The sequence below is a fragment of the Epinephelus lanceolatus genome, chromosome 8 (assembly GCF_041903045.1).
Source record: "Epinephelus lanceolatus isolate andai-2023 chromosome 8, ASM4190304v1, whole genome shotgun sequence".
NCBI lineage: Eukaryota > Metazoa > Chordata > Actinopteri > Perciformes > Serranidae > Epinephelus > Epinephelus lanceolatus.
In genome coordinates, this window is record NC_135741.1 from 8,165,249 (window position 1) to 8,178,863 (window position 13,615).

Below are 13,615 nucleotides of genomic sequence, written 5' to 3' on the forward strand. Positions count from 1 at the left end.
ATAAGTACAGGTAACCATGTAACCTCAGACACTAAAGGTGCGGACACACCAAACCGACATCAAAGAACTAGCAGTGACGAATGCCAACTGTTGCGTCGTCTGCGTCGCCTCACGTCGCCCTGTGTCAGTTGCATTTGAACACACTACACGGACTACATCCGACGGCCAAGTGGCACATATGTTCTGCGCCTGTGTGAGAGAGCGGAGTGAGAGAGTGGTACATCCTGACAGCTGAGGGGTTTCCTATCTGTGCAGCCGAGCACCGCAGCACCCCCACGGACTATTGCAGACGGTCCCGGTGTTTCCTCCGCAGGCTCCACTTTACTCAGCTGCCCGACAAACCCGCTGCTTCTTCCCACTTTAACCTGAATAACAAACCAGGGCTCGGTACTCCGGTTGGATCCAAACAGAGAGCCGGGGCTAGCTCAGAGACTAGCAGAGGCTAACTGGCTGTGCTTCCCTCCGGTCATGCTGCAGCCAATGCTCCACTAGCCTCACAGCTAGCCTCGGTTTGTTATTCAGGTTAAAGTGGGAGAGGCAGCGGATCTGTGGGGCAGCTGAGTGAAGTGGAGCCTGAGGAGGAAGCACCGGTAGCCCCGGTTTCACTACAGGCAGATTCACTCGAGGGAATAAAACCTAAACAGCCAATCAGAGTGATCTCTCTCACCGACTAGCTCCGCCGTCGATTCAACATGCTCAATCAGCCAAAAAGCCGCCGCCGAAGGGCCGACCTTGCGGGACACACCACAAAAACTAGGCAGACAGACACTCACAGACGGCCCAACTTTGGTCAACAGCCGACCGTCGGCTTGGTGTGTCCGGGCCTTAAAGCCGGGTACACTACACAAGAATCAACCAGATCTTGGGCCTGATTGCCCCTCCTGACAATCGTCAGCAAAGCCCCAATTTTGATTTCTGATCAGCTCGGAAGTCCATCCTAGCTGCACAGATTTAAAATCGCCAAAATTCAACATATACTGGTCCATCTACGTTCCAGCTCTCACCCATCATCATGAACTCTGGGATGTGACCGGAAGAATGAGATCGCAGGTACAAGCTGCCGAAATGAGTTTCCTCCGTGGGGTGTCTGGGCTCAGCCCTAGAGATAGGGTAAGGAGCTCGGACATCTGGAGAGAGCTCGAAGTAGAGCTGCTGCTCCTTCATGTCCACGGGGGTCAGTTGAGGTGGTTCGGGCATCTGATCAGGATTCCTCTTGGGCGCCTTCCATTGGAGGTGTTCTGGGCACATCCTACTGGTAGGAGGCCCCGGGGCAGACCCAGAACACGCTGGAGGGATTACATATCTCATCTGGCCTGAGAATGCCTTGGGGTCCCCCAGGAGGAGCTGAGCCGAGAAGAGCTCGGAGGAGAGCCACTCCTCCTTTGCGTCGAAAGGCGTCAGTTGAGGTGGAAGCATCAGGACGCATCAATGTTTACTCTACAAAAGATACGTGGTCAAATGCGTCCCAGACCACCTCAGTGAGTGATCAGATCACAGTGTGTCTTGGTAGTCGTTTAGACTTGTATTTAGCGCTGTCCACTTATGATCAGATCACGCAAAACGCATGTTATTATCAAGTCTAAACAGGCTCTTAGGGTGCTTTCAGACCTAGAGTCGTCTCCTTTGGTCTGAATCAAGGTCTAATTTTGTTCCAAAGTTGCATAATTGCCTAGAGTTGGTTGGTGTTCTCACGGCAGCATTTACAAGAGGACCAGATCAAATGCCTTGTGTGAGAAAGCTGCTCTTGATTGGTCAGAATTTCCATGTGGGGAAAAATCCAGGAAGTAAAGCAAACGTTGAAGAAGAGTACACTTGGAAGATAAATGTGACACTTTCTAATGTCACAATGGAGGGACAACTACGCAGGTTGATTTTAGTGCTGCTCATCGTGGACTATATTGCTGTCACTGTTCATTTTAGTCAAACCATACAGTTTGAAAACGAGGCGCGGCTCCAACTAGAAAACAATGTTTTGATGCATTGGATGTGCTGAATGTGCATATTAAGGCAGTACAGGAGGAGGTGCACATTAATAATCCTCCAGGACTGTAACATGCTCATGTTTAACCCAAACAATGTGTCATGTGACTGCAGTTGGTTCACATCCAGGTCGGAACACGTTCTCGACCACCTCTTCAAGAAGGTCTCTGTCCGGTTGTTTTGGTGCGAGCGTGATTGCTGTGTTCACACCTGCCCAAACGAACCTCACTTAGGGGGCAAATGAACTTGAGTTTGATTGAACCAAACCAAACAGGGCAGGTGTGAAAGCACCCTTAACATTTTAAAATCATCAGGGGGTCAGATTTACGACTCACAATTAATGATAATGTCCTTTATCTGCTGGATGTGTAAATAGGCAAATATTTGCTAACAAGTTTTACTACATCAACTTTATAAGGTGATAATATGTTCATGTGTGTGTACGAGCTTGTTTTACTGGCCAAAAAAAATCTGTTAAGGTTAAATTTTTGTTGACTAAACCAGCTTAGCTGCTTTTCACAACATAAAGAATGCATCTTGAAATCTAATTACATTATTGGTTAAATTTAAAGACCTCTACGAATCTGCTGTCGACCTGCCCCCCTCATTCTCTCTGTCCATCCGTCTGTCCCAGTCCACACTGGGCTACAAGTCTTTCCCTAATCTCCTTACATAATAACGTCAACCCTGACCCTGAACAAGGACACAGGTGGCGTCAGACATGCTTTGTCCCACAGTGCCTCCCCCCTGTGCCACAGCGGGTCATATACACACAAATACTTTAAATTACATAGCACATGAACTCAGCTTCTGCCTCATTGACGACTCGCCGAACAAGTCTTTGGGGAAAAGAAAAAAAAAAAAGCAGGGGGCTCGTCATGTGAGAGGGGCCTCATGGGATCAAGTGTCTTTGAGGAAAAGTGGGGTTGGAAGACTCAATAATGTGAGGAGCAAGGGAAGGAGAGTCCAGGTTAAGCTCTTTGGATCTCTCTTCTCCCACCACTTTATTATTCTCAGTTGCCATGGAGACAAACTATATATAACCAACCGTCTCTCTCCTCTCTGTCTCTCCACGTGCTGTCTGAATGCACTTTTCTCTCTGTCATTTTCCCTTTCCATTGTTTCCACTAGGAAGACAGAAGGGGACAACATCTTGATTCAATGGGAAAATCCGTCTAATGCTCGGCTGCAGTGGCAGGAGGGAGTCGACAAACCAAACAGCCGAGAGGGTGACTGACAGACCAGACACTGTCGGTTTCTCTTCTGGCCAGACTCCCATTTTCAGAAACCAGTGGCTTCAAAGGAATAATTCATTTCACAGTCTAGTGGCCAGACACAGAGCCCCCGACACTCTCGCCCCTTTTAACACCTAAAAGAAGAAAAAGCAGCCACGCCGCTCTGCGTCACCTTCGCTGTGTTGTAACGCCACATAAAAGAGAGATGCAACAACCTCTAGGTCAAAAACTACAACGTGAGTTACGGGGACAAAGTCAGGGTGCATCTTCATTTTAGAACTATTTTAAGTATTTTTAGTTCCTGTTAAAGTGACAGTAAAAACCACGTCTTGAGGTGACCTGAGGACAACTTCATTTGTCAGTGCCGCCCCAAAACCATCACAAATCACTGCTGCAAAAAAAGCACTTTTAGGTTAACGTCTGGTTAGTTGTAGGCACAGAAACGAGCAGGTTAGGGTTCAGGAACGATCATGGTTTAGGTTAAAATAACTACTTGGTTAAGGTCAGAGGACGTTTGTCATCATGGTTACAACAATAACTGCTTGGTTGAGATTAGGGAACGATTATGGTCATGGTGAAAAGAGACCGACGTTGCCTGTTGGTAGGAAACAGGAAACGGATGGCAGTGTCTTGTGGCAAAGTTTGACGTCTTGTTAACCCATTCAACCACCCCGACCTCCTCTCTCTGCAGAGCGTTTGGCTCTATAACAACATCAACACTATTTCCTCCTTTGCTCCGAACGGATGAGACTCTTTGTCACTTCAACATAAATGTGTCATCTTTGGGCTCGTGATAAAACGATGGAGAGCAGTCTCTAATTCCAATGTCCCCGGCTCAAGACCCTTGTTACTTGACATTCATCATAAATTTTCTCTCTACCTTCATTTACTCTCCTCTCTCGAGTGTCCACTGTCTAATAAAGAAATAAAATCCTCAAAGATAGTTACGAAAATGCACTCTGTTTGACTGTCAGCTAAATATGTGTCATAGTTAAACATTTTGAGTCTTTGTGACTAAGCTGATATGACACAAGAAAAACAGCATTTACAATAACTTAAAGGAGTAGTTTGACATTTTTGGGATAATAACCATATTTAAGTTCTTGCACAGAGTTAAAAGAGAAGATTAAAATCATTTTCATGTCTGTACAGTAAATATGAAGCTACAGCCAACAACCAGTTAGCTTAGCTTAGCATAAACACTAGAAACAGGCAGGAACAGCTGACCTGGCTCTACCAAAACAAAAATGCTGGATATTGGGTTTTCGAGGCACTGGTAAAAGCATTTTGGTCTCTCTGGGCAGAGCCAGGCTAATTGTTTCCATATGTTTCCAGTCTTTATGCTAAGCTAAGCTAACCAGCTGATGGCTGTAGCTTTATATTTACCAGACAGACATAGATGCAGTTGGTGTCTAGTCATAGCTAGGGGGAAACCAGTTCTCTCCCCCAGCCTGTAAATACTAGAAAGCACAGTGTTTTCTGAAACTCACATAAGAGGCACAATCACATCTACTAGATATGATTAATTAAATTTAGCATAATATCAGTACCCTACAGCCATCAACACTATGTATTAGACTAGCACAGGGGTCAGAAACCTTTACTAGAAAAAGAGCCATTTCTGGCCAAAAAAGCTCTGAAATAAATAATTCTAAGGTAACATTAAAGGCTCTGTATGTAAGAATGTGGCCAAAACAGGTTGCTGGACAGCAGCATGCTGGAGACTGATTTGTTTGCCCACGGGCAGCTGCCGTGGCAGGGCCACATCGCCACGTCCCTGATCTTCAGTTTTCCAGCGGACTGTTCAAGCAAGTCCGGCTTCTCTGCTGCTAACGCTGCTGCTGGGATACAGCTCATGAGGAGCCGGCTGCTCATGCTATGTACCGGGACACTGCTAATGCTGCTTGCTGTGCTGCTGTAGCTCAGTTGTAACTGTAACTGATGCTGAGACTCTACTGACTGCGTGACTGGTAGACAGCGGTGGGTGATGCAACAGGCGAAAACACAAATTCAAAACATAAACATGATTTGCAGGCCGTAAAAATTTTTTTTAAATGCAAATATTCTGGCTGTACTATTGTTGTCGGTGAGATCAGTATGTTATATTAACATTATTACTTAGTCTCTGTGACATATTAGGAGGATTTTATGACTATATGCTTTATATTTCTTACATATAGCTCCTTCAAGTCTTAATTTGCCCATTAACATTACTAATAGGTCTAAATGAGCCTTCATCAATATGTTTTACCACAAGGTGGCTTCTTTGCAGTGAGCTTTTAATGATTGTTTGGCACTTTAACTTAGCAAGGTTGGAGGTCAAAGAAAATGAAGACTACTCATTTTTACAATGGAGAATGTAATATTCACTCAAGGTCTATGACAGTGAAAAATGAAAAAAAAATAGCTGTTATTAATTTCTAGGGGCGGGGAAAAAAATCGATTTTTAGATGCATCGAGATTCTGTCTTGAACGATGCGAGCATCGATGTGGAAAACTCATAATCGATTTTAATTTTATTTTTATATTTATTTTTCAAAGTACTTAAACTTCTCAACCATTCACACTATTGACGTAATTCCAACAGATTCTGAAAGCTGAGAAGCGGAGCTTTTCAGTGATGTACAGTACATTACGGTAAAGACGTCATTACCTGTAGAGGAGGGGAGGGAAGTGAGCACAGCAGGAGGAGAGTGACAGCTGAAGCCTGATTTATGGGCCTGTGGCGTCCCTACGACGTACCTACGTCGTTGCCATGACGCTGTCGTGAACCCTTCGAACTTCTCCATCACTCCATTTCGTCACGGTGCAATTCACCACCAGAGCGGTAGGGGGCTGCGTTCCTTTCCTGAATGGTTATCGTCGTCTCTAGTTGATTCTTTGTTTAGCTTCCGGCTTTTCCGGTCACAGTGAACAATGGCGACCGAGAGAGAGAGAATCTTGCTGGAGTTGGAGTTGTTGGATGTCGAAGAAAGTATGTTAATACTGCAACATCTACATCGCAACAGAAGATGTTTAAAGATGGCGGGGATGGCGCAATCTGGAAATATGGAACCAGAAATGCGTTGCTACCAAGCAAACCAATCACAGTCCTCTTGGTCTGCGCTGGGTCTGCGTCGCCTCGACGTGTAGTTACATTTTTTGGGAGGTGCACATCAGGCTACACCGGGGGCTACGGCGAGCCTCCTGCGTAGCCACATACCCTACGACGTAGGTACGTCGTTGATTTAACGCAGGACCATAAATCAGGCTTGACGAGGAGAGTGCAAGTTGGAGTGATTTAGCAGTGTTTTAGCAGAGTTTTGGTGGTGTTTTCTTTGTAAATAATATTTAGTGTTGCAAATACTAGTATTTGTGAATTTTTGAGAGATTTTGAGTTTTTTTATGCCGTGTTTTTGAGTGGTTTTTGCCGTGTTGTCATCGTGTTTTCACCATAGTTCGTAGTTTTGCCATCGTTTGTCTTTTTTTTTGCAATAGTTCGTGTTTTTATAGTTCATAGATAGTTATAGTCAGTTGTAGTTTTGTAAATACTGGAGGAGAAATGTTGAGGAGGTTGACGAGGGACAGGAGAATCCCGTTGAGATTTGTGGATGAGGAGGATGGACTGGTGGAGTGTAGTCATCTCAACCACAGTAAGTAATACAGTTTGTATGCACTGGATATGTATTCCCAGCTTTATTACAATACTGTTTTTCAATATCTAGTGTAAATTTTCTTATTGGCTCGTTTTAGAATCGAGAATCTTTTTATAATCAAAATCATTGCCCTCAGAATCAGAATTGAATCAAATCGTGATCGAAGATCGCCTAGAGATTCCCACCTCTATTAATTTCTATATAACTTTTTGCCTAAGCCACAGGGAGCCACTGGAGACACTCTTAGCCTACGTGTTGATGATGTGCTATAATGTTATCACACAAGGATTTGCAACATCAAGAACTACAGGTCCTTGGACTCACAACTTTATTTTACCAGTGGCTAAACAATCTGTTTGGATGAAGAGTTAGATCCTTTCTGTTTAACCAGAAACAGCCCTGACATCGCCATCGCCAAACCCACCAGACTCCATTTAAAAAACCAGCAATTTAAGCGTGCATAGCGTCAGCATATTTCCACATCTAACTGGGCGAATTAAGGGTTTACTTCAACCAAACCAGAGCTGTTGACTGTTGGAACAGTGGAGAGATGAACCAATATGGTTTCTGAGTTTTATTTTGTTTCTGCCGACTTTGAATGAAGTATGTTTTAAGATGATAAAATTGCTGTTTATTTAAATGGAGTATGGTGGATTTGGCGACGGCAATTTCGGAGCTGTTTCTGGTTAAACATCAAGGATCTTATTCTTTAAAAAAAAAAAAAAAAATCAGTCTTTTCAGGGATCCTTTCAATAATCTTGTTGGACATTTGTGATAATCTGAGCCTGTCAGTGGCAAGAAGAAACACTTTCAGTGAATGTAAATTGACGGTACAAACATGCCCCAAGTGGTTACAATGCTGCCAGTGTTAAAGGATGTGACGTTTAGTGGGTGTTCTCATAAATACTGACTGTATCTATCCAAGCAGTATTGATCTTCTCCTCTAACTCTGCAAAAAGTGAATGAGCATACTATAACAAAAAAGTTGAACTACTCATTTAAGTGAGTGAAGATTTTTTTTTTATCAGGACATTTAAACAATCACAGTCCTTCTTTTAGTTGACCTGGCAGGTTTAAGGGTTCAAGGTCTTACCTTAGAGGCCCTCCGGCGCTCTGGACACTCAGGGTGCTGGCACACAACCCAGTCCTCCTCCTGGACGGGCTTGTCATCTGAAACAGAACACACAAGTCAATTAAACATCTCTCTTTATCACTAAAACACCAAACCAGCCACCCAGCCAGCCACACGTCCATTAACACACCTTTCTTGGTAAAGCTGTAAAAACATATTGTAGACACCAAGACTGAAGACACTGTCTGTGTTTATACAAGGACGGAGCAAGAGAGTGACTATGAGGCACAAGAAACACTCTCACGCAGTAATAGAGCCCAAGGAGCCGTGTCATAAAATGAAAAAAGAGAGGGTCTGGTTAAAGAGATTTCTTGAAGGAAAGGTAAACAGAGGGAAGAGGGTGGGGTGTGTTGGGAGGAGATCAGAGAGAAATGAGTAACGACCAAAGAGGCAGGAAGAAAATGGAGCAAATGAGAGGAAGCCCCATTCTGTAAGAAAGTGCTCTCATCGTGGGTTAGCTCGCTGTAGTCCACTCCACAATAACAAATCACCGTTGTCAAATAAACCTCTAAAATCTACTTGACTGGTTGGCCAATGCTGCATCGAGGGAATGATAAAAGGCAGTGTTTGGGTCTACATCTTCTACATGTACACACACGATAAAGATATCATAACAGAGCACCAATATTTATCTGTGTGCCTAATGAGAAAAACAGGGAATACACGTGCAAGGAGGAGAAAGCAGGAGCAGGGAAGGGGAGCAGAAGGAGCTGGAGGGGGGTGAAGGTGCTTGTAGAAGAAAGTCTCCAGTTTCTGGGCATGACAGGACTTTGTAGCAAAAACCTTTCCAGCGAGCTCAGATAACCTGCTCATTGTACTGTCACCTCTCCCTGTTTGGCCGAGCCACAAATGATATATCATTACTGAATCATCAGTAAGAGAGACGGGCTGCTGCTAGAGAATGAAGTCACTTAGTGGCTGAACTTTAAGGCCAAATTCAAACAATAATTTGTCACCGTGAAAGAAGCCGTAAAACAGCCGAGGGCCTTCTGTGGGCCTGAGCAGGCGCGCGGAAACAAGTCACCTTGAGTCATCCACTTGGCTACAGCTACACTCGCAGGTCAAGGGTGCTTGTGGGGAAGAGGGAAAAACACTGTAATTGGTGCATACCACAGAGCCCATGGCTTCCCCACTGGGAAGGGAAGGGTCAACCTGTCTGCAGTGAATTTGCTCAATGGGAGTAAAAACAAGAGCAACAGCCTGCAGCCACGCAAGGAGCTCTGAGAGAGTGTGCTCAGGCACAGTGGTGCTTTGGGCTAAACGCTAACAACAACTTGCCTTTATGTTCACGGTGACAATGTTAACATGCTGATAATGTCATCTTCACCTTGTCCAATATTTTAGTTTAGCAAGTACACATACTAACACTTGATGATGAGCAGTAAACACAGAACAGCAGGGGATGATGGGAATGTTACTAGTTTTGCAGGTATTTGGTCATGAAATGAAGAATTAGAAGTAGGGTTGCCCATAGTGGACCAAATGTTAATCGACTAGAAAGGTCACTAGTCAGCAAGACTTCATTGGTCACTTATTTGCAGCGGAATTTAATTTGAAAGGACACAGGAAGTGGCCACGCTCACTGCATTCTGGCAGTTCTATGTTTTCTACATCTTGAGCTAAAGCAAACGCTGCAGCCCTTTTTCTCTGTTTTCTTTGGTTATGTAGCATCAATTTTAAAAGTATATGCATCTTTCCACTGCATACACAGCCTAGTTTTATGAAAAGACCATCTTTCCAGCGGTGAAATACTTCTTTAAAGGATCACGAAAAATAGCAGTTGTCTAGAATGTCAACCTGTTGCTACAGAGTTCTCTTTATACATCAGTGGTGAGGAGAAGAGTTGAGCTGCTATAGGAGCAGAGAAAAAGAGCAGCTACGGGAGCTGGTATGTACAAGCAGAGAGCAAGAGGGGGAAAAATGCATTTTTATTCCAGTGGTGGTGAGACTGGAAATGGGACAGTGGCGTAAAGCACCACAGGGCGGTGCGACCAGGAGTGCCGACGCGCGTCTAGCCACTGCCAGTGTAGGGTTGTACATTGAAAATAAAAGGGACGTATTCTTTGATGCACTGCACTCGCCAGCGGTGTGTTTTGACCTTCATTCTGCCTCACCGTTCTGTAGGTACAGACATGGATTGGGGGGACAGAGTTGTCTTGCCTTAGAGCCAGCAGCGAAGGTAGTAACAGAGCTGAATCGATGTCTCTGTAAAAAATGTGAGCCAAAGGGTTTGACATTTTGATGAGATTTAAAAAGTAGCATGTAAAATGTCCGCAACCAAGTGAGACAATGTGGTCCAAAAGCTCCTTACCCTCAGGATGAGATCAACCAGAATATAACAGGGACAGTTGATGATTCTTAGCGCCATGTTATCCCAGTGGTGTAGTGGAGGGTATACGCAGGTATACGGGGTATACCCACATCTTTTTACGGCCATTTACAGTATACCCATCGATCAACCAAAAACCCATTAGACTATATAAGAGAGTATGCCTACTTCTTCCTCTGTAACCTACCCATCTACCAAGTAGAACATCCACCTCATCAGCTACCACTACACCACTGTGTTATCCCATTGTTATTGTTTAGAAAGCGCTGCACGGTACGTATGTTACGTGTCATACAGACATCCAGACGCTATTGTGCAATGCTTCTTTTGCTTCCAGAACGCCGGCATGCTGTCTAAAATCACACACTAGGACGGCATTATGCCTGCGTTGTTTGGGCCTCTATGAAAAAAGGTAAAGCTGGCACAATGAAGGGACTTTGTTGCAGCAGGGTATTGGAACATCTGTAAATAAAAAAAGGCCTAGGATTAACCCTCTGTGGACCATGAATGTTGGTACCTAATTTCATGCCAATCCATCATATGGTTGTTGAGATATTTCAGTCTCCAAAGCAGGGTACTGACCAACTGACTGACTGACACGAGCATGATAAAAAGCCTCTTTGAACACCTTTCAACAATTCCACCAAGGCGGAGTGTATTTTGTCAAACGTCCACCACCTTCCGGGAAAAGAGAAAAGAAAGTCTGCCCTGTCTGAGCTGTGCTGGGCTGGGAGCAGGCCGAGACGTGCTGTCAGCTCTGACTGTGGCCGGCGGGCCTCGAGCTAACGGCTCCCTCAGGATTAACAAGCAGCAGGCTGCGGAGGGAGCCTCCAGCTTTAATGGAGTATTTCCCAAAGAGCCAGAACTACTTCTTTACCTCGGCGAGACTTCACAGACGCCTCACATTCGTCAGGTGGACAGAAAAGATCTGTAATCTGGATCTGTGTGGAAGCACAGGCGGGAAACGTGCTTTGTGTTCCAGCTGGGGGCGTTTGTCAAATCCACCGTCACTGTCCTCTGAGATATAAATGTGTGGAAGCATTTTGGATTTGGCACAATGGATGTAGAAACTGTGGATTTGTGAAAAGCAAATTCCTCAGAGTAAAAGCACCATGACAACTAATCTGACGAGTCATCTTTTAGCTCACTGAGCAGAAGAGACAGCACAAGTGAACGTGGCTACATGGGTTACATTATGTGTTTCTTCTCCTGGATTCAAACTTGAGTTTAACCACAAATCCACTCCATGTCTTACTGTCCTAAACTCAAGCCTCTCCTTAGCCCCTTAAATCCCTCTTTTTACTACCTGACCATCCTGCTGTATTGTAAAATCACTCCATTATCTGCTGGAGCTCCATCTTCTCTCCTACTTGCTCATATCTTGCTGACTCTCCCTCTTTCTCTCTCTGATGAACTGGAATTCCTGAACTCAGCACTGCTGATTAAGCCAAAAGCAAACACAAGCACACACACACACACACACACACACACAATACACAAACACACGTGACAGCAGACAATGAGCTTGCACACTAAAGAGACAGTGGAGCATCCCATCTACGCAGCTCTCTGCTGGCCTGCTTGCCACAGAGAGACACCGCCTGGGGGCAAAGACCCATTAGGCACCCATAAATAAGCCAGAGCAGCGCAGGCGAGTTTGAAATGATGCTCACTTGAACACGCAAGATGTACTTCTTGTCAATCTCAAGTTCCACAATTCGTAACTATCATGCAACTATGAACATGGTTTAAATGTGGAAATGACTCAGGGTTCTTGCATTACTTTTTCCTTACTGTCAAATCTTTGTGTGCTCGCTATAACAGAAATGTAAAAGCATTCTAGTGCCTTTTGATCACGTAGTAAATTCATTTATTTCTGTCACTGCTTATCCTTTTGAGGGTTGCAGGGGGGCTGGAACCTATCCCAGCTGACATTGGGCGAGAGGCAGGGTACACCCTGGACAGGTGACCAGACTATCACAGGGCTGACACATAGAGACAGACAACCATTCACACTCACATTCACACCTACGGACAATTCAGAGTCACCAATTAACCTGCATGTCTTTGGACTGTGGGAGGAAGCTGGAGTACCTGGAGTAAACCCACTCTGACACAGGGCGAACATGCAAACTCTGCAGAGAAGGGCTCTTGCTATGAGGTGACAATGCTAATCACAATGCTAACCAGTGCACCACTGTGCTGCCACATAGCAAATGAGAGAATTAAACAACAATTTTAAGTAATTTATCAAGCAAAAAAACAAACACCAAATGTCTGTTCTTCAAATGTTTTGTCTGTTTTATATTATTGTAAATGTCATACCTTTAAATTCTGGACTACTGCACTGAAAAAAAAACAAGCAGTTTGAAAAAGCTGTTGACAAAATCAACTAGAAGTCAAGCGGCAACCTCCCGGACTAAAAATTCCAATATCACAAATCACAGTTTGCTTTAGAGGGCTTTACAGCATACGACATCCCTCTGTCCCTTCACAGCGGATAAGGAAAACCTCCCCCCAAAAAAACCTTTGACAGGGAACAAATAATGGTAGAAACCTCAGGCTATGGCTTGGTAACTGCACAAGAAGAAGCTCAGAGAAGCGTGTAAGACTGCGACTCTGTTTCCTGGTCTCAACTCTGGGTTGTCAGGGTTTGGACTCTCTAATGAACTTGGACAGGCTTCTAGAGATGAGAGCAGCTCCATCCAAAGTGGGATGAATGCCGTCTCTCCTAATCAGACCAGGTTTTTCCCACAAAGTTCGCCACTTAGTGTATATACGAAGCCCACATTGTTTGCTGGACGCCACCTTGACAGCCAGCGATTGAATGATGACATGCGGCTTAACATCTCATCACTGGTCAGATTTGGGAGGGGTCCAGAGAAAACTACGGAGTCTGACATTGTTTTTACATATGCACACACCGACTCAACATTAATTTTTGTGACCTCCGATTGCAACCGGGTGACATTACCGCCGACGTGAATAACAATCTTACTGAATCCATCTTTATATTTAGCCAGCAGTTTTAAGTTTGATTCAGTGTCATCCGCTCTGGCTCCAGGGATACATTGGACTATGATCACTGGTTCAAGAAATTCAGTTTTTGGCACTTCCATGTTGGCTTCATTTTCAGCCCCTGAGGCTGCTGCTTGTTTAAGACCTTCATGCCCATGGGCGCACAGATGGGCACAAGTACTTAGACAACATGGGCACTGGCTGTGAAAAGGACAACTGCATCGGTCTGTAACTAACGTTGACATTGGGTACACTTCATAAGGTAGGGCCTTTGGTCTGGGATGCA

The 13,615-nt window shown here is 44.6% G+C and overlaps 1 protein-coding gene across 1 annotated transcript in view; it reads right to left on the reverse strand.

Annotated features, from left to right (window-relative positions):
• plekhg5b (pleckstrin homology domain containing, family G (with RhoGef domain) member 5b) overlaps window positions 1-13,615 on the reverse strand; it is a 114,213-nt gene that overhangs the window by 77,140 nt on the left and 23,458 nt on the right. Inside the window, exon 2 of the mRNA XM_033629263.2 lies at window positions 7,944-8,020. Coding sequence (XP_033485154.1) covers window positions 7,944-8,020 — 77 coding nt within the window. The remainder of the gene's footprint in view (window positions 1-7,943; window positions 8,021-13,615) is intronic.